General features: G+C 40.9%; 1 protein-coding gene across 1 annotated transcript in view; it reads left to right on the top strand.

Moving 5' to 3' along the window:
- IL31RA (interleukin 31 receptor A) overlaps positions 1 to 14,874 on the top strand; it is a 93,189-nt gene extending 78,315 nt beyond the window's left edge. The window contains exons 9-15 of the mRNA XM_043573443.1: positions 2,859 to 3,041; positions 3,851 to 3,952; positions 4,777 to 4,923; positions 6,936 to 7,076; positions 8,948 to 9,041; positions 10,212 to 10,293; positions 11,490 to 14,874. Of these exons, the coding sequence (XP_043429378.1) occupies positions 2,859 to 3,041; positions 3,851 to 3,952; positions 4,777 to 4,923; positions 6,936 to 7,076; positions 8,948 to 9,041; positions 10,212 to 10,293; positions 11,490 to 11,939 (1,199 nt within the window). The 3' untranslated portion in view covers positions 11,940 to 14,874. The remainder of the gene's footprint in view (positions 1 to 2,858; positions 3,042 to 3,850; positions 3,953 to 4,776; positions 4,924 to 6,935; positions 7,077 to 8,947; positions 9,042 to 10,211; positions 10,294 to 11,489) is intronic.
- Positions 14,875 to 21,441: the final 6,567 nt, after the last annotated feature.

Raw genomic sequence — 21,441 nt, forward strand, 5'->3', positions numbered from 1 at the left:
AATTCAAACACAGGTCTCCACGATCCAAATTTATATAATATGCTTTATTCAGAACCTTGGATTTGATGCTGTTTGACACTGAACTGGTTATTTACCTCTGTGGGACTCCATTTTACCATGTTTAAGATAAGGGTTTGGAATAGATACACCTTCAGGTTCCATCTGGTCTGATCATCCTCTGGGTTTTAAAAGACCTTAGCCAGCAGGTGGCTCTGGAGTGATCTGAGGCAGGGCCCAGAAGAGCACAGCCATTTTGTGGTGGGGAGTCAGAAGGAGGTTGAACTCTTGGGGAAGAGCTGAGGATAGGCTAGGACAGCTGGCTAAGGTGAGGCACCATAGCACCTGAGGACTATATGTGATGGCCCACAGTGACTGCTTTCATGCAAACAACAAGAACTTAAAGGTATTAGTGGTCAAAGCCCCTTCCCCCTCTCCCCAGAAGAATGTGGATTTTCTCCTGCTCCTGGGGGTATGGTGTATTTGGAGAAAGTGCTCAAAAGTTCTTGGTGAATAATGGAAGGATTCAGCAATTAGTATACATACAGCAGAGTGATGATTAGGAAACTTCTCTTTCAGCACCCTTTGACACTACCCAGGCCCTTTGAAGGTTGACTTATGGCTTAATTGAACCTTTTCCACACTCTTGTGGCCCAGAGCCTGGGCTGTTCTCTTCTTCCCTGCAGCATATTTGGCTCTTTCGACCTGACTCCTGTTCCTCTGATAGCCAGTGTTGGTAAAGAAAGGTGTGGGCTTAGGAATCAACACTCACTCCTGTCTTCAGGTTAAGATTTGTGTGCAAGTAATTACTGAGAAACTGCCTCCAGGGAGACCAGAAAAGGCAGTGAAGGAAGCAACGTCAGGGAAGGGAAGGCCAGGCCAAAGGTGCAGTGTGTTCTTCCCAGGGCTGCTATAGAAATGTACCAGACTGAGTGGCTTCAAACAACAGAAATTTATTATCCCATTGTTCTGGGGGCTAGAAATCTGAAACCAAGGTGTTGATGGGGCTATGCTTTTTCAGAACCATCTAGGGGAGTTCCTTCCTTCCTTCTTCCTGCTTTTGGTAAGCTCTAGGCATTCCTTGGCTTGTGACAGCATAACTTCACTCTCTGCCTGGTCTTCACAGGGCCAGCTTCCTCTGTCTCTTTGTGTGTCCAAATTCCACTTTTCTTATGAGGACACCAGTCATACTGGGTTAAGGACCTACCATCTTAACTATTAACATCTGCAACAACCTGATTTCTTGATAAGGTTGCATTCTGCGGTACTTGCATTCTGCGGTTGCATTCTGAGGATATCTTTTTTGGGGGACACAGTTCAAGCCATAACAGGTAAAATCTGTAATAAACATCTTGGGGAGGGCGGTTCCAGCATGACCTTGCAAGGGGACTCTGGAGTATGAGTTATATTACAAAGTTCTTCCAACCAAGAAAAATACACAAAAACAGTAAGAAGGAATTGAGAAGATCAGAGAGCATGAACATTATCTGCTACAAGAGGCTGGGGAGGGTTCCAGATGCTCTAGGAATGCCTTTTGGCCTGACTTCAATGGTAACTGAGGATGCGTACAGGCTATGAGCGGGGGTGAGGGGGTAGGAGGTGGGAGTGACAGGAGCTCTAGGGGTCACGAGGGCTTAATGCTCAGGCCCCTGTCCTCACTCCAGCTTCACATTTTCTTCATGCCTCATCTGCCCTTCCTGACCCTTTCAGGGTGACAAATTACCTGGCCTTGCTTATGGGACTAGCAGCTGGAGTGTCTCATAAAGGCCCAGTTTGGGAAAAGGATTCATGAACTTTGGCCTTCAAGAACAGAGGTTCCTAAATATGAACACAGCCTCATGGGGCTTGTTGCCTAGAAATAGCAGGATTCAATACCCCAGATGCCACATCAAATTCCTACATTTGGCCTAGGCTTCTAGCTTCAGAAGGCTCTTTTCTTTATTTATTTTTTTGAGGGACACTGCCTCCTTTTCTGCCTTTATCCAAGGTTGTCTTTGGTGTTCATTTAAGCATATTTTCTGTTCCAGTTTTGAAGCTTCAGGTGTGTTGTGGGTGATAAGAAGTGGAGGAGAGGGGAGAGCCACATCCTGTGATCTTCTGAGCCCCACCCCTTCTCTGCCATACTGTACCTCTAGTAGTTCTCCTCTCTTTGCTTATTTAGAAAATTTTCAGTAAGATAGCTCTCTGATTCTAATGAAATCCTAGCTATTGTATTTGAAGTCTCATGTTCAACTTTTCTATTAAAGGAATCCTCCTTGCCCTTATCCAGACATGAGTTTTTTGTTGGGCTTGCAGAAAATGTTGTCATTGGCATATCGGTCCGTACCTAGGGGCTTTGAATGAGTGTGTCTGCATCTTTCTGGTACAGATACAATTCTTACTGCCCTATGGAGAGGAATCCATAGGCAGGTTGTGTGGGGCTAGCCTAGACAGATGAAATTTGAAGCCACCTCCCTGGTATGATATTAGGGTCCCTAGCTCCCAGCCATAGGATTCCTGGTGCCTGAAATTCTGTCTTTAGAGATTCATTCTTTGTCTCAGGCTTGCTTTCCTTTTATTTGCAGAGGCACCTGTGGAAGGTGAGTCTTTTGAGTCAGCAACTCTCTAGTGAGATCCTTTCTTGGAAACAGGTAAATTTTGTCAGAGATAAGAAAAAATTAAGAAGGTACTTACATCAAAGTTGGGGGTAAAGAAAAGAGATACAATAAAAAGGGTGGAAACAGCACCATTAAGGGAGGCTGCAGTGGAGATCCTGAACTTTGATCTTCTTTACAATTTGGGTAGTGAATGGATGCCAGTGTGGTTGGTGCATTTGGAGAATGAGTTGGGCAGCTTTCTTTCTTCTTTTTCTCCTCTCTTAGCATTTCAATGCATTGAGGCCATGCAGGCGTGCCTCACTCAGGACCAGCTGGTGGTGGAGTGGCGAAGCTCTGCTCCAGAGGTAGACACATGGATGGTTGAGTGGTTTCCAGATTTGGACTCAGAGCCCTCCACTTTTTCCTGGGAATCTGTGTCTCAGGCTACAAACTGGACAATTAAGCAAGGTAGCAATTATGAACCGTATAAGTTCCCTCTTTGTGGGATTCAGTTTCATTTCCATCAGTTTTAAAATCTTTAACTTTGACGTCAAAGCTGTAGGTGTGGGTAATAGCATTTGACAAAGCTAGTGCAAGCTTAGTGAAGTGACATTCTTGCCATTTCCCAGTGAGGCTGTGTTGGGAAGTCATGGGTATCACACTAGGTATCTGGCCTGTTTCCAGGTGGAAAACACCATGTTAACACCACCATCAGAGAGCCCTTCCTGATGTCTCGATCATGGGGATAACATTAGAGTTTATATCCCATCCCAACAAACACCGATCACAGATAAGTGAGGCTTTACCCTCCTAATCCTGTCAGTCCAGCCATTTATTAATACTTAATAGCACTCATATAAGGATTTATACTCATGCAGGGATGCAGGAAGACAGAGGAGCTAGAATTAATGGTATCTGAGTTCACCAGATGATGTGCTGTTAACAGAAGGATTCAGTTTTTTTCTGCATTGCTACAAAATCAGGTATCAAAATCCATGATGGAGGAGGGATGGATTTCTTTTCCCTTCCTGGATGTCTCTCTCATTTTATCACACTGGTGCAGACTTGGTTCTTAGAATTAATTTTAAAAGTTCTATTTTAGAACTAGCATAGACATTAGAGACCATCCAACCTAACCTCCTTATTTTCCAGATGTGGAAACTGTACAGAAATAGAGCATCTTTAGTAAGTTGTAGTGGTAAGTTGGTTTAGTGGTTCTTCTCCTTTGCCATGCCCTGAAGTAAGGCTTGTTTTCTGTCTTTCTTTCTTATTTACAGATGAATTAAAACCTTTCTGGTGCTATAACATCTCTGTGTATCCAGTGTTGCAAGATCGAGTGGGCAAGCCATTTTCCATCCAGGCTTATGTCAGAGAAGGCAGTATGTATGAAAAGGCCCTGTGGGGCAAGGAAACACTGAGTGGGGGTGCTATCCAACATCCAGCCAAGGCTGTGGATGTCTGTAGCTCATTCACAGTTGCCTTAGTGTTTAGCTGTGCTGCACCTTCATTCAGCTTCTGGTAAGCTATATATGCTTGACACAATGTGGTCAAGTTGTAGATCCACTGAATTTCAAAGCTGGACTAGAAGTTAGAGATCATCAAGTCCAGGCCCCTCATTTAATAAATGGAAAATCAAGGCCCAGAGAGTTGAAATAATTTGTGCAAATTCACAAAGAAACTTTGTGCAAATAGCCCTGTAGGCAGAATAACATTTAGCTAAGACCGGGTTAGGGACTTTGCAGAGTTAATCATAAGTTGGAGATGCTAAAAAATTACTTTTAATTGTGTAATTGTAATCAAGGGTTTTACTGGTGAGCTTCTCAGACTTTATCTTTTGGAAGTTAACCTCCTCCATGTTAGAAAACACATCCTGTCACTCAAAGGTTGCCCATGGGGGCATATCCTTCACCTATATTTGATGATAGCTGTTACAGATATGAGTAGAAACTGAATGCAAAATGAGAGTGAGAGCCATAAGAAAGTACTTTTTTTGCAGGCCTCTGACCCTGCTTTTCTTCTGTTCGAGATGGATAATTCTAGAAAACAGTGTTCCCAAACAAGATGATTCATCATTTACCTACTTTGCTCCTACCTCCCACCTCCAGCACCGATTTCGCTTTCAGTACTAGCCAGAGCCTTTGTGGGGAAAGGATCTACTCCACTGTGATTCAGTGTTTATTGTTTTTATCCCTGTCCTGTAAAGTTCCGTCAGCAGGTCCTGTGACCCAGGCGGACAACATTGGTGTGAAGACAGTCACAATCACATGGAAAGAGATTCCCAAGAGTCAAAGAAATGGTTTCATCACCAACTACACCATATTTTACCAAGCTGAAGATGGAAAAGAATTCTGTAAGTGTGCTTATAGCCAAGTTGGAAACTCCCTAAAACCCAAACATGCTATGGATAGACCTGCCTTAGGGGTTGGTGCCCTATAATCTTGCATGAGTCACTTAGCTTCTTTGAGAATCTCTGATAATGAGGCCAAGAGTACCTATCTCTTGAGTTTTTTGGAGTCAAATGAGAGTGAAGTGACAGTCTTGTAGGAACCACAGGAGTTGATATAATATGTCCTCGTTAGGCTGTGAACAAGTGGGCCTCCTGGGAGCTTCACCATCATTAGCCTGGAATGGACTTGTGTGCTTGGATCAAAGAGTAGAGTAGTGACACTTAGCTCGGTGCAGGACCCTTTATCCTGACTCCTACTGCCCACTGCCAAGTCATACTTTTTTCCTTGAATCCAGACTATCTCCTGATTTCCTAGGGATGGGCATGGATTCCTAAAATTAGGCAAATTTTTTTATTATGGCAAAATATATATAACATAAAACTCACCACTTAAACCATTTGGAAATGCACAGTTTAGTGGCATTGAGTATGCTGATAATGATGTGTGACCATCATCTCTACCTGTTTCCATGCCAAAAAGAAACCTGGTAGCCATTAATCAGTGTCTTGGCATTGTCTTCTTTCCACAGTCTCTGGAAACCACAAAATTGTTTTCTGTCTTTTTTATTTACCTATTCTGGCTATTTCATACAAATGGGATCATAGAGTATGAGGCTTCTTTTACCTGGCTTCTTTTACTTAGCATATTGTTTTCAAAGTTGATCCATCCTGTAGCTTGTATTAGTATCTCATTCCTTTTTTTAGCTAAAGAATATTCTATTATGTGGATATCCCACATTTTATTTATCCATTCATCAGTTGATGGGCATTTGGGTTGTTTCCACCTTTTGGCCACTGTAATTAATGCTACTATGAATATCTGTGTGCAAATACCTGTTTGAGTTCTCTGCTTTTAATTCTTTGGGGCATATACCTAGGAGTGGAATTTCTGGGTCATATGGTAATTTGGGCTTAACATTTTGAGAAACCACTGAACTGTTTTCCATAGAGGCTGCCCCATTTTACGTGCCCACCAGCAAAGTCTGATAATTCCAATTTTTCCACATTCTTACCAACACTTATTTTATGTTAAAAAAGATTATTATGGCTATCCTTGTGGGCATGAAATGGTTTCTCGGTGTGATTTTGATTTGCATTTCCCTAATACCTACTGATGCTGAGCATCTTTGGATGTGCTAATTGGTCATTTGAGGATCTTCTTTGAGAAAGTCTTCAATTTTTTTTGACCATTTTTATTATTTATTTATTTATTTATTTATTTATTTATTTATTTACCTTTATTTATTTTTGAGACAGGGAGAGACAGAGCATGAACAGGGGAGGGTCAGAGAGAGGGAGACACAGAATCTGAAACAGGCTTCAGGCTCTGAGCTGTCAGCACAGAGCCCGACGTGAAGCTCAAACCCACAGACCGTGAGATCACAACCTGAGCTGAAGTCAGATGCTTAACCGACTGAGCCACCCAGGCGCCCCAGACCATTTTTAAATTGGGTTGTTTGCCTTTCAGTTGTTGAGTCCTAAGAGTTTTTAAATATATATTCTCAATAGAAGTTCCTTATAAAATCTGTGATTTGCATATATTCCCATTCTTTGGGTTGTCTTTTCACTCTCTTGATAATGTCTTTTGATGCACAAAAGCTTTTATTTTGGTGAAGTCCAGATTAATCTATTTTCTTTTGTTGTTTATGTGTTTGGTATCATGTCTAAGAAACCAAGGGCAAATTCAAGGCCACCATTTACCCTGTGTTTGTCTTCTAAGAGTTTTATAATATTAGCTCTTATGTTTAGGTCCTTGATCTATCTTTATAGGCTAATTTTAAGCACAACATGGATAGAGGGATTGGGGTATGAGATGGGCTGGCTTAGAGGTACAGGTTCCAGTGCTTGGCCTTGGATCTGGCATTTTTTTTACTTGGCCTTGGCTCTGGCATTTGACTTCCATCTTTTTCCTTTAGCCAAGACAGTTAACTCCAACATCCTGCAGTACGATCTGGAGTCCCTAACACGAAAGACCTCTTATAGTCTTCAAGTCATGGCCAGCACCAGTGCTGGGGGGATCAACGGCACCACGATAAACTTTAAGACATTGTCAATTAGTGAGTATTTCCTTCAAGCCTTGGATAATTCCCCTTGGCATTTCCCTTAGGCCAGTTAGTGATGATGTTTTCCAAAGGCAGGGGGAAGCCAAATGAAAGGGTGGTACATAGAACCATCTATCCTGTGGCTCACTGGCCTTCCTGGAAGGTGTGTGTGTGAGGAGAGAATAGGGAGAGCAGGCACATTGAGAGCTGAATTGAAAAAGAATGGTCATTTTGCTCCTTCCTAATGGATAGCCCCCTATTATCTTGAGGTGAAGAGATCAAGTTAATGCCAACTTTACTCTCAGTCCAAACAAGCTCCTGCTTCAAGGCTGTCCCCAAGTTCATAGTCACCACTTTCTCTGTGTCACAGGTTACTGCACAATGGGACCTTAGAGGGAAAACCTTGGTTGAACAAGCACCACTGGCCCACAGGAAGTAACTTAACCTCTATCCTTTGTGAAGATTTTTGAGTAAAAACATACATGACATGTTCTGCTTATTAGTTTTTAGATTAGAAAAATAGCAAGAAAAATGTAATAAATAACAAAATATAAAATGCTATATAGTGTTGTATGATGGTTATGGGAAATATTCAAGAGGAAAAGAAGATGAAATGAGAAGAGAGATCAAGAAGAAAGGGGAATGGGAGAAACAGAAATATTTTAATTTTCTCAAGTCTTTGAGGGAAAGAGATTTGATTTGATATATTCGAATTGTTTTAAGAATTATTTACATTAAAAGTGAAAGGACATTGCCAATTTTTACAGTAAAAGTGAAAAATAGTCTGGTTTAAGTACTCTTGAAAACCTCTTGCTCATTACATTGTTAAAAGAATATTTATGCCTCTGGAAAATACGAATATGGGATTGTGTTTTTTACACAACACGTTCTTATTTTTATGGACTAACACTGCCTTTTTGGAGGTTTTTGATATTGTTCTTTAGAGTCTTTTAAAAATGCTGTTTTATTTTCACAACACTGGGCACAAATTGCATTATCTGCTAGAATTTTCTCCATGGGTCAAATTTAAGGCAAGAGCCTGCCTTGGAGTGTCGATGTTTCTTACACTTGTCTACACATTACAAATCTCCTTCCTTCTGTCTCTGTTCCTGTACAGTCTAGTCTCCACACACCAGCCAGAGTTTAAAACCCTAGACTCCTGCTTGAAACCCACCTGTGGCTTCTGTTGTATTTTAAGTAAAATTCAAACTCCTACCCATAGCTTTCAGGATCCTTCACAATCTGTTGTTTACTGACCTCATCTCCTACAACTTTCTGCTTCTGTCTGTGTTAACTTCTGCTTTGCGGCTTTTGCATCTACTGTTCCTTTTGCCAGAAATGCTTTCTCCATATTGTTGCATGGCCAGTTTCTTCTCATTATTAACTTTAGCTCAAATTTCACCTCTCAGAGAAGTCTTCCTTTGCCACCCTATCTAAAGTTACTAACTTTTCTTCAACCTTACCTTGGATACAATCTAATATCCTATTATATCTGAAATAATCTTTTTTTTATTGTCTGAATCCTCCTACCAGAACGTAGGCTCCATGAGAGTAGAGGTCTTGTATTTCTTGCTTATTGCTGTTTATTTTATTACCCAGAACAGTGTTTGGCAAATGGTAAGTGCTCATAAATATGTACTGAATTAAAAAGTTTGGAGACTGAACCTTGTGAACATAATATCTGTCACTATTATTCAGGCAGAAGAGAACTGGATGAGGAGCCATAAATACCAGGGTTTTTTTTAATGAATAAATTCAAATTCAATTGAATTGAAAAAAAACTCATAAGTAATGTGTTGCTTAAGCTACTAGAATAAAAAGTTAATCTTTGGTATTTGTTAAGAAAGTGAGGACTTTAACTGACATTTGTTCTCCTATTCCCAAAGGTATCCTTGAGATTTTCCTTATAACTTCTCTGGTTGGAGGTGGCCTTCTTATTCTCATCATCTTGTCAGTGGCATATGGTCTCAAAAAGCCCAAGTGAGTTTATAGGCAACAGCATGGGCGTTATAGGCAACAGAAAGGGGTGGAAGGCATCATGGGTGGAAGAGGGTTCTCTGTCATTAAGGGGGTGTTATTTCATTTATTAATTTGGCATATATTTATGGAGTTTATTATATGTTACACCCTATAGCTCATCAGAATTCTGACCAAACAAGAGGACTCTCACCCCCACAGCCCCATACACCAGGCTTAGGCCAAGGGATTGCCAGCTGCCCCACAGGCTTTATCTTCTGTATTTGGCATCTAAATTTGGCATCTAAATTAAGACTAAAATTAGGGAGAAGGTCCTTTCTCTCAGCATCTTGCAGCAGCAAGAGGACTGAAGGCCACTAGCTTCTCTCCCAAGCAGACCAGGGAGCGTACCCATAGAATTAGATTGCTAGCCAGTAGTGTGCCCAGCACAGACTTGTTCCTTGCTCATGGTGCAGTGTTGGATGGCTGCCTACAGGGGCATTTGTCCTACCTGTCCTGGCCACTATGGGAAAGGAAACTCATCCTCAGGGTCATAGGCTTTCTCTCCACAGACAGCCTCATACTGTCAGGCTGGCCAAGAGCTCCCTCCCTCGTAGACCACTCTCTCCAGAATTGTGCAATTTGGGGACTTCTCTGCCAAGCAGCTATGCTTAGTTATAGTTAAGTGAATGTCAACCTCATTTTCCAACCATAGGTAGAAACCAGGTCAGCAGCCAAATTCTTGTACGTGTTGCATATATAACAAGCTCCCAGGTAATGCTGCTGCTGCTGCTGCTGCTGCTGCTGCTGCTGCTGCTGGATGGTACCCTGCTTTGAGAATCACTGCACTAAAGTATGGGTATCTTATAAGGCTTTGAGTGTTACCTTTCCTGGAGAATATATCTCAAAGACATGGTTCTGTGATGGTGTGATTTTCAGCATCAAGACCCGGGGTGGAGATGAGGGGCAGGGGAGGGTAAGAAAGGTGTCTTTCCATCACATCCCATTGATGACTTGAAGTTTCACTCCCCAGGTTACTTTGTTTTCCCAGTTTCTGTCAGGAGGTCAGAAGCTTGACCTTATTTATTAGGGAGCCACACAACTCCCTATAGCAAAGCTCCATCCTTTTGGCATAGCCATGCAGTGTGAGGAATATACTTCTTTAACTCACTTCCTGTTTTAAAATATTATTAGCAGATTAAAGCACCTCTGTTGGCCCGATGTCCCCAACCCTGCTGAAAGCAGCATAGCCACATGGCGTGGAGATGATTTCAAGGTAAACAGTCCTGTCTTTGTTAAGCAATCATTGAGGAGGCTGGTTGTAAAAGACAACGAAGAGTGATGGAGGTTAGGAGGAGTCCTGGGCTGAGATTTTACAGGGTTTACATGAACTATGAGATCATGACCTGAGCTGAGGTGGGATACTTAACTGACCGAGTCACCCAGGTGCCCCAAGTTTCATAAGTTTTTAAATCGAAAACTCTTTTCAAAGTTTTAAGGTGGAATTTCTTAGTTAAGTAAAAACAAGCCCTGTCAAATATCACCTTTAAATTTGTATTAAAGACTGTTTCTAGTATTGCTTGATGCTGGAATTTTTAGTATTAGCACTTGTTTCAACTCAGAAATCTTTTTTAAACATGGACATTTTTATTTACTTATTTAAATTTTTGTTATTTGTGTTATTTCTGTTTTCTTCTCTCCTGTATCAGCTGTGTATTACCTTATTTGTTACTTATTAAAAGTTATGAAGAGAGTAAACAGATTTATAGGCAGTATTGTCAGATGTCTAAAGTGTTCGTTTATTTAAAAAAAGTTATTTATTTTGAGAGAGAGAGAGATAGAGGAAGGGGCAGAGGGAGGGAGAGGAGGAATCCCAAGCAGGCTCCAGTAAGGGGCTCGATCCCACAATGCTGGGATCATTGCCTGAGCTGAGATCAAGAGTTGGACGCTTAACCAACTAAGCCATCCAGGTGCCTCGAAAATGCTTTTTGAGTAACATAGGGCTGGCCTCCATGGCAGGCATATATTACTCACTGAATGCCAGGCATTGAGCTAGACTCTTTGTATACAAAGATGTTAAAGACACTGCCTCTGCCTAGGAGGCCACCTTTGATTTTTCTGATGATGTTGGGCAAGTCATTTGTCTTCATGATTGTAGTTTTTGCATCTGTAAGAGTTCTAATTTTGATGTTCCCATCTGAACTGTAGTTTTGTGAACTTAAGATTGTGTGGCAAATAGTCTTGAGCTCTCTATAAGAAAAAAATGGAATACCTCGTGCCATTCTCAGGAAATGGGCCAGTGTTGCCATGCTCTTATGGAAGGGCATATGGAGGTGATTGGCCATCACTTCTGGTCTCTGGAAGGAATGTGGGGGCTGGTCAAGAGGTGAGACATTGGTTGTCCCAAGCCTATTGACTACCTCATGTGTAGCTCCAAAATGATCATTGGGGGTATCCTTTTCTCTTTTTCAGGATAAGATAAATTTGAAGGAATCTGATGACCCTGTGAATACGGAAGAAGACAGAGTTCTAAAACCATATTCTTCCCCCAGAGACCTTATTGACAAGTTGGTGGTGAACTTTGAGAATTTTCTGGAAGACGTTTCCACAGAGGAACTTGGAAAGGGTCAGGAAAACATTTTGAGAGAGGAAAAAAATGAATATGTGACTTCTCCATATCAGCCTTACTGTCCTCCCATTTCAACTGAGATTCCACAGAGAAAATCCCAACAACTGTGTTCTAGAATACCAGAGGGGATCTGCTTAGAAACCACAGAGCAGCTTCTTTCTTCTGTTCCGAATTTAGGGCCAGACCGTATCTGTGAAGAAGGAGAACCTAATCCATACTTGAAAAATTCAGTGACAACCAGAGAATTTCTCACATCTGAAAAACTTCCAGAGCAAACCAAAAGGGAAGTCTAATTGTTACTGTGACTTGAATCTCTCTGGGTCATAGTGTGGGCAACTCTTATAGACAGAATGTATTAGGACTTAGCCAGAAGAGCTTCCTTGGCTGTCTCCTCATCCTTGCTTAGTGTTAGAGAAATTGTCACACATCCCTGAGTGGCTTGTTGAACTTGGTTGGCACAGATGTGTAACTTGCCTGAGAAGAAGGGATAGTGGTATGTCTGAGCATTTTGCAGAGGAAAAGTGTTTATTTTCTTTTGTTCAGGTAACAAGCTCTCACTGAGGTCCCTGACATAATGATTTTAAGGGACATTGGAGCCCCTAAGGTGGATATATCTTGCCTTCCCTAGGAATTAGGTCTTTGCCACAACTTTTGCTCGAGCTTCTCCTCAGAGATCCAGCAGACTTTCCCCATTGCCAGAGGACAGTGGTCTGGTAGGAGGTGGGAATCTCTCCCTTTACATTGATTTCCCTTGGGTTCTGGGTTCTACCTCCAAGGAAGCCCTGAGATCTCACTTGTGAGATTTTGTTTCTCCCTCAGTATAGGGGCAGGGGAGGTAGAGTGGCCTTCCTGATGGTGTGCTTCTCATTAACCTCATAAAATCTCAAGTGTCTGCAGCAACACGTCCACCCAGGACTCTTGCCCCTAGTTCACAGCACATTGGCCTCTAGTTAATTGATCTCAGCAGGGCACTAGGGAGTGGACTCCAGCCTGGGCCAGCAGGTCTGCCCCAATCTTCAGGTCATTGCCCAGCTCTGAAAAGCTCCCAGAGGCCTTTGCTGGCCCTTTATCTTGCACTCAAACCTGGGAGTAGAAAGGCACCAAATACTGCACTGCTTTTGTACAGGATCTCTGGCCCCTTATGCTAGTTCACAGCCTAGGAATGCTTACAAAGCTTCCTTCAAAGGCCTCTTTCCTGAAGGACCTGAGCAGGGTGTGGAAACATGCTACTGTAACTTTGCTGCCCAGACCCAGGACTCCTTTTCCTTCACCTTGGCCATGCACAGAGCTTATGACACGTCAGGGGAGCCTTTAGCCCAAGTGCTAATGTCAGGATTCAGTTGCTGAGAATTGGGGACTAATGGCTGGCCCTGGGCTGGCACCTTAACCGCAGTGATGGCAGATGATTTCCTAATATGTGACTTTGACTCATCTGGCTATTAGGGGAGGTCTCTGAGAACCTGGTGAGATCTGGGAAGGCCAGGCAATGAGTGAGCAGCCAAGGTGCCTTGAATGTAGCATTTGCCAGCCAGAAAGGCTGATATCCGTTTTTACAGGAGAATTTGAGAAGTCAGTACTTGAGTAGCAGGCATGAACTTCACAAGCCAACAATTCAGATGTGGGCCAGGATTTTTTTTTTTTTTTGTAAATTTAAATTTTGTTTTGGACTCTATTATGCCAACATCAACAACAACAATAATCTCTTAATACCAATTATTTGTGTCATTCTTAATTCCTTCCTGATACGATCTGCATATAGTTATATACGTGTTCATCTAATTGAATGTCATACATTGATTCTATTGTATTTTCCTTTAGTTTCATGTACTATTTCATGTTTAAAATTTCATGCATGAACATGGTTCATTGTGGTAGTATTTTGAATGGACACTCAGAACTCCATGGTGTGCCTGAATATTATGGTTTGCCAAGGACCCTTTCTTGTTAGGATTGTTTTAAATGTCTTCTTTGTATAGAGACCAACTTCACTAAATTCTGTTCTTTGTACATTTTCTTTTCCTACCTTTGTCCTAACTCCTTGGGGACTCTTTCTAAAGGTGGAATTTCTGGGTCACAGTTTTATGGTTATTGTCATATATTGCACATCTGTGACCCCCTTAAAGGCTGCACTGATATTTTCAATATATCCAGGGGTATCTGGGGCATCCTTTGTCCTTGCTATTGATAATCAACTGTTTATTGCTATAAGCTTGGTTTTGTCAATTTAATGGATATGGTTACTGACACTTCATAGTTATTTGTGTTGCTTAAGTCATTGTGAAGGTAAGCTTGTCCCATGTATATTTATAGTCTGCATGTCTACCTGTTGACATTATATAGTGTTCTACATCCAAGCCACTGGGGCATTGAGAGACCAGCGGAGCTGCTAGACATGAGAGGCACTTAGCAGGGCTTTACAAAATTGATTGACTTCGTCCTTTGGCTGACTATTGAAAATATGTGGGTTTTGTAGGACATTTTAAAAGAAACACCACATAGATGTTTTTCCTGAATTAGTGACAAGGCCTATTTGTAATCACAGTATGTGGCATTATTGGTGTCTTGCACTCTTGGAGGGAGGGTGCCTGGACTGATTATGACAATGTCATTAGCAGTTTTTGTCCCTCTGCAGCTTTTACTGGACACTGGAGTCAGCAGAGAGAGCATTGGCTCAAAAGCAGAAACATCCCCAGTCCATGTTGGCGAAAACCTGGAGATGCCTGCATCTGGCTGCTGAGAAAGGTGTGGGAGAAACGCCAAGGGAGGAAGTCCTCAAAAGCACGAAGCCAGCAGTCAGCAAGCCTCAGATGGTTAGTCAAGGCAGTCTAGGCGCACCTACTGCTGATTTCATTTTTAGGAGCGGGATTCCCTTTTCTGTCCAACTTCACTACATATGTGGGGTAAAATAACCCGAGGCCTGGACTTTGAAATGGAAGTCAAAATGTGCAAAGCAGAACAGACGCGCAGAAAACTCTGAATGATTATAATAATGCAGAAGACTGGACTTGTGTACCAAGAGAACCATCTCTCTGTATACTGTGCATGCTGTCTCTTCCACATATTGTTCATAAAGCCATACAGTATATAATGCATGTGCATGGCAGTTCTGGCCTCCTAAGCAGAGTATGAAAGCAGGGTTACTATAGTGAGAATAGCCTTTAAAACGCTTTACCATAAATGCATTGGTATTTCTGTCTTTCAGGTAATAAAGCTGTAATACCATTTTCATGTAAAGCTATACTTCTCTTCTAAAGTTGTACCCACTCAGGTATTTAAAATGAGACTTCAAAATGCAAATATCCAACTTTGTTAGAGATTGAGGGAGTCTCTTGGTTATGGGACATACAGAACAGCTACAGGTGACCAGGAATCAGACTTAGGGAGTTATTTTTGCCAACATAGCTTCCGCTAGGGATGCAGCTGGGCCTCACACCTGAGTTCTCTTCGATCTCTCATGGCAGAATTTTTTGTTTTGAAGTTTATTTATTTTTGAAAGAGACAGAGACAGCATGAGTAAGGGAGGGACAGAGAGAGAGAGACCAGGGAGGCAAGTAGGGAGGGAGAATCCTAAGCAGGTTCCATGCTGTCAGTGCAGAGCCAGATGTGGGGTTGGACCTCACGAACCGTGAGATATGACCTGAGCCGAAACCAAGAGTCATTCGCTTAACTCACTGAGCCACCCAGGTGCCTCTCATGGCAGCAGTTTCAAACTCCCAGCTCCTCAAACTCCTTCAGAGTACTCTCAGCAGATGAGGTGCCCCCCCCCCCCCACCTTCATGGAGGATGCACAACCCGCCCATCTCTCTTCTCTTCAGGTCAGACTTGGGGAAGGTCTCTGAGGCAGAGGTGGCCCTGCTCTTATATTATACATCCCTCCCCACTGGCTCTCTTGTTCTTTCAACTTCTCCCTCCTGAGAGATTCCTTCCCATCATCTTCTAAACATGCTCAGGTCACTTCCATGTTAAAAGAAAACAAAGTATTCTCCTTGATCATCCTCTCCCTCTGGCTGCCTGCTGGCTGTCCCCATGGATCTGCCTGTGGTTTCAGGGTAGAGTGGGCCATATCCCTTGTAGCAGTAGGGAGGAAATGACCAATGCTGAAACCTCTAGGACATTTGAAGACTGGAAGCCTCATTTCCCCAGGTCACATTCTTGTGGGATTAGGACAAAGGCCCAGTAACAAAGCAGGCATTCTCTGGTTTATTCTCACCATCGAGACTCCAGAACCTAGGCAGCAAAGCTCTCTTTTCTAGGGTTATGTGGCTACCTGGTTCTCCCTCCTGCCATCTGCTGTGTCCCCAGCTCCTGAGGGGCTGTGTGGAGCCACAGTTGTGTTAGAGTGCCCAATTGTGTGGGACTGAGGCATTTTCCAGGACATGGGCCCTGCTGTGATAAAACCGCAGAGTCTCAGGTAAACCAGAATAGTGTGATCCTATACTGCAGCTCTGGGCCTGTTCCTTCTTTTAAAGTTATGTACTTGTGCTGGTGTTTATCTTCATTTTGATGGGTCCACCTGCCCCCAGACTCTCATCCAGCTTGTGCTCTTTGACAATACCCTCAGGGAGCCCATCCTCTAACTGGAACATAAGCTGGCGGTATATGAGTGGCCATTCCTCCCCATTCCTTGGCAGGCTTGCTCCTGACGTTCATCACCCTCCAGTAAGGCTCCAGTGTCTCCGACTCCCCGGCCCATTTCCATAATGCTCCTTGTGACCCCAGCTGCCCCCTTCAGTATACCTGGTCATGTCATAGAAAATTGCCCCTTGACACATTGATTCCTTTTTTAAAATTATTACAACAGCAGTGAAATGAGCTGTCTTCTGGCTTCACCCCTGTAGCCAGTGTCCATTTTGACCTATTTTTGCCATTAAGCCACCTGGGTGTGGGACCACAGACCTCAGTGTTTGCTCTGTTCCATCTCCTAGGATGACCTGGGCCCCACATCCTCTCTGAAGGGCACTCGTATCACAGAAGCATTTGCTCCTCCCAAAGGACCAGAGCCTTGCCAAGCCTTTGGCAAAGCCTTCTGTGTACAACCTTGTTCTCACTTGGAGGCTCTGACCAGCCCCCTCAAATGAAATTGGTATAATGTCCCCTCCCCTATAATACAATGAAGAATAGGGAGATTTCTGGCTGGTCAACTGCCAGAACTGTGGTTCAGGAGTTGGAGAATGTTGATTGGGATGATATATGTGCTAAAAGCTGGACCCCCTGAGAGCTTTCATAGACCCTAGAGAGCCTACATACTGTCAAATATATTGAAATTTCCACATTTCACATTAATTATAGTATCTTTACATAAAAATTTTGTAAGGGTTTTTATGTTTTGTTTTTGAAATTATTTGACTATTGTAACTTTATGATTTAACTTCTCAGCAGTCAGCCTGTATCTTTAGGGATTCTTGTGACTTGAGAAAATTCATCTATTCTAATCTAATTTGCAGATTTTTTACCAACATATATTTTTTGGAATTGATTTTTTTTAAGTTTTTATCTTTTTTCCAGTTAGTTAACATACAGTATTATACTCGTTTCAGGTGTACAATGTAGTGATTCAACAATTCCATATATCACTGGTGCTTGTCACAACAAGTGCACTCACTCCTTAATCCCCATCACCTATTTTACCCAACCCTCCACCCACTTCCCCTCTGCTAACCATCAATTTGTTCTCTGTACTGAAGAGCCTGTTTGTTTCTTGGTTTGCTTTACTCCTTTTTTCCTTTTGCTCATTTGTTTTCTTTCTTAAATTCCACTTATGAATGAAATCATACAGTATTTTTCTCTGATTGACATATTTTGTTTAGCATTATACTTCAGCTCCAGACATGTTGTTACTAATGGCAAGATTTCATTCTTTGTATGACTGAATAATATTTTGTTGTATGTATGTGTGTATATAAATGTATGAATATATAAATATATGTGCATGTATATTTATAAATATGAATATAAATATAAATATAAATATATACACACATACCACATCTTTTTAAAAAAAAAATTAACATTTATTTTTTTGAGAGCCAGAGACAGAGCATGAGCTGGGAAGGGGACAGAGAGAGAGGGGGAGTCACAGATTCTGAAGCAGGCTCCAGGCTCTGAGCTGTCAGCGTAGAGCCTGATGTGGGGCTTGAACCCACGAACCATGAGATCATGACTTGAGCCGAAGTTGGCCGCCCAACCGACTGAGCCACCCAGAAGCCCCTATACCACATCTTCTTTATTCCTCAATGGATGGATATTTGGGTTGCTTCCATTTCTTGGCTATTGTAAGTAATATTGCTATAAACATGCAGGAACATGTACACCTTTGAATTTGTGTTTTTGTATTCTTTGGATAAATACCAAGTAGTATGATGGCTGGATCATTGGGTAGTTCTACTTTTAACTTGTTGAGAAACCGCCCTGTTTTCCACAGTAGCTGCATCAATTTGTATTCCCTTCAGCTTTGCAAGAGGGTTTCTTTTTCTACATATATTCACCAATATTTGCTGTTTCTTGTGTTTTTTTTTGTAGACACTGACAGGTGTGAGGTGACAGATCATTGTAGTTTTGATTTGCATTTCTCTGATGATAAGTCATGACGGTATCTTTCCATGTGTCTATTGGCCATCTGGATGTCTTCTTTGGATCAATGTCTCTCCATGTCTTCTGCCCATTTTTAAATTGGATTATTTATTTTTTGGGTGTTAAGTTGTATCAGTTCTTGATATATTTTGGATACTAACCCTTTATGGGGTATGTCATTTGCAAATATCTTCTCCTGTTGCATAGGTTGCCTTTTAGTTTTGTTGATTGTTTACTTCACTGTGCAGAAGCTTTTTGTCTTGATGGAGTTCCAATAGTTTATTTTTGCTTTCGTTTCCCTTGCCTTAGGGGACCTATCTAGTAAAAAGCTGATATGGCTTGTGTCAGAGAGATTATTCCCTGTGCTCTTTTCTAGGATTTTTACAATGTCTCACATTTAGGCATTTAATCCATTTTGAATTTATTTTTGTGTATGGTGTAAGAAAGTGGTCCAGATTCATTCTTTTGCATGTTGCTGTCCAGTTTTCCCAACACCATTTGTTGAAGAGCTGTATTTTGCCCATTGGATATTCATTCCTTCTTTGTCAAACAATAAGTGGCCATATAATTTTGAGTATATTTCTGGATTTTCTCTCCTGTTCTGTTGATCTGTGTGTCTGTTTTTGTGCCATTAACATACTGTTTTGATTATAACAGCTTTGTAATATAACTTGAAGTCTGGAATTGTGATGCCTCCAGCTTTGCTTTTCTTTTTCAAGGTTGCTTTGGCTATTTGGGGTCTTTTGTGGCTCCATACAAATTGTAGGATTGTTTGTTTTAGTTCTAGAAAAATGTTGGTCTTTTGATATGGATTGCATTAAGTTTGTAGATTACTTTGGGTAGTACAGACATTAAATAGTATTTGTGCTTCCAGTCCATGAGCATGGAATGTCTTTCCATTTCTTTGTGTCATCTTCAGTTTCTTTCATTAGTGTTTTATAGTTTTCAAAGTACAGGTATTTCACCTCTTTGTTTAGGTTTATTCCTAGGTATCTTACTATCTTTGGTGCAGTTGTAAATGAGGTTACTTTCTTAATTTCTTTCTGCTGCTCCATTATTGGTGTATAGAAATGCAACAGATGTCTATACATTGATTTTATATCTTATGACTTTATTGAATTCATTCATCAGTTTTTGCATTTTTTTGGTGGAGTCTTTCGGGTTTTCTATATGTAGTATCATGTCATCTGAAAATAGTAAAAGTTTTACTTCTTCCACACTGATTTTGATGTCTTTATTCCTTCATCTTTTCTGGTTGCCATTGGTAGGACTTCTAATAGTGTGTTAAATAATAGTGGTGAGAATGGACATTGCTGCCTTATTCCTAACCTTAGGGGAAATACTCTCAGTTTTTCTCCATTGAATATGATGTTTTCATATATGGACTTCATTGTATTGTGTATATTCCCTCTAAACCTACTTTGTTGAGGGTTTTTATCATGAATGGGTTACACTTTGTTAAATGGTTTTTCTGCATCTATTGAAATGATCATATGGTTTTTATCCTTTGTCTTACTGATGTGATGTGTCATGTTCATTTGTGAGTACCGAACCACACTTGTAACCCAGGAATAAAAGGCACTTGATTGTGGTGAATGATTTTTTTTAATGTATAGTTGGATTCAGTTTGCTAATATTTTGTTGAGGATTTTTACATCTATATTCATCAGAGATACTGGCCTATGGTTTTTTCTTTTTTTTTGTGGTGTCTCTGTCTGGTTTTGTTATCAAGGTAAGGCTAGCTTCATAGAATGAATTTGGAGGGTTTTCTTCCTTTTCTATTTTTTATAATAGTTTAAGAAGAATAGGTATTAACTCTTATTTAAATGTTTGATAGAATTCTCCCATGAAGCCATTTGGTCCTGGGCTTTTGTTTGTTGGGAGTTTTTTTTTGTTTGTTTTTTGTTTTTTTTTTTACTGGCTTAATTTCTTTGCTTGTTATCAGTCTGTTAAAAATTTTTTATTTATGCTTGTTTCAGTTTGGTAGGTTATAGGTTTCTAGGAATTTGTCTATTTCTTCTAGGCTGTCCAATTTGTTGGCATATAGTTTTTAATAATATTCTATGACAATTTTGTATTTCTGTGGTGTTGGTTGTGATCTCTCCTCTTTTATTTGTGGTTTTATTTATTTTACAAAGAACCAGCTCCTGGTTTCATTGGTCTGTTATTTTTTTTTTAATTTTCTATAGTATTTATTTCTGCTTGAATCTTTATTATTTCCTTCCTATTGCTGGCTTTAGGTTTTGTTTAGTTCTTTTTTCTAGCTCCTTTAGGTGTAAAATTAGGTTGTTTATTTGAGATTTTTCTTCTTGTGCTAGGCCAGTGTTACTATAACCTTGCCTCTTGATTTGCTTTTGCTGTATTTTGTTCAAAGGTTTTGAGCCATTGTATTTTCATTTGTTTCCATGTACTTTTTTATTTCTTCTTTTATTTCCTGGTTGACCCATTCATTGTTTAGTAGCATGTTCTTTAACTTCCATGTATTTGTGGTCTTGCTAGATTTTTTTCTTGTTCTTGACTTGTAGTTTCATAGTGTTGTGGTCAGAAAAGATGCCTACTATGACTTCAATCTTTTTTAATGTGTTGAGGCCTGTTTTGTGGCCTAATATGAGATCTGTTCTGGATAATGTTCCATGTGTACTTGCAAAGAGTATGTATTCCACTGTTTCAGGATGGAATGTTCTGAATATATCTTTAAATCCATCTGGTCTAATGTATTATTCAAAGCCATTGTTTCTGTTGATTTTCTGTTTAGATGATCTATCCATTGATATAAGTGGAGTGTTAAAAGTCCCTTACTATTATTTTATTATTATGGATTATTTCCTTTATGTTTGTTACCTACTTTAATGTATTTGGCTGCTTCCATGTTGGGTACTTAATATTTACAGTTGTTATATCTTCTTGTTGGACTGTCACTTTATAATTATATAGTATCCTGCTTTGTCTCTTACTGCAATCTTTGTTTTGAAATCTCTGGGAAATGTGGTGTGAACAGGGGTTTTTGCTGGTCTTCTGGGGGCGGGGCTGCTGTATTGTGACTGAGGCAAGCATGACTGAGAAGGGCAGTCCCAGCAGAGCACACGGTCTGGTGCATGCAGGTGACTCTGTGTTTGTATTGAGGGGCAGAAGAAAGAAATGGTGCTGGCCAACTCCTTTGCTCCTGGAGAGGTGTCTCTGTGAACTCTGGTCCTCAGAGACATGCTCAGAGAAGAGCTAATAATC

Source organism: Prionailurus bengalensis, chromosome A1 (assembly GCF_016509475.1).
Source record: "Prionailurus bengalensis isolate Pbe53 chromosome A1, Fcat_Pben_1.1_paternal_pri, whole genome shotgun sequence".
In the NCBI taxonomy this organism is placed as follows: Eukaryota; Metazoa; Chordata; class Mammalia; order Carnivora; family Felidae; genus Prionailurus; species Prionailurus bengalensis.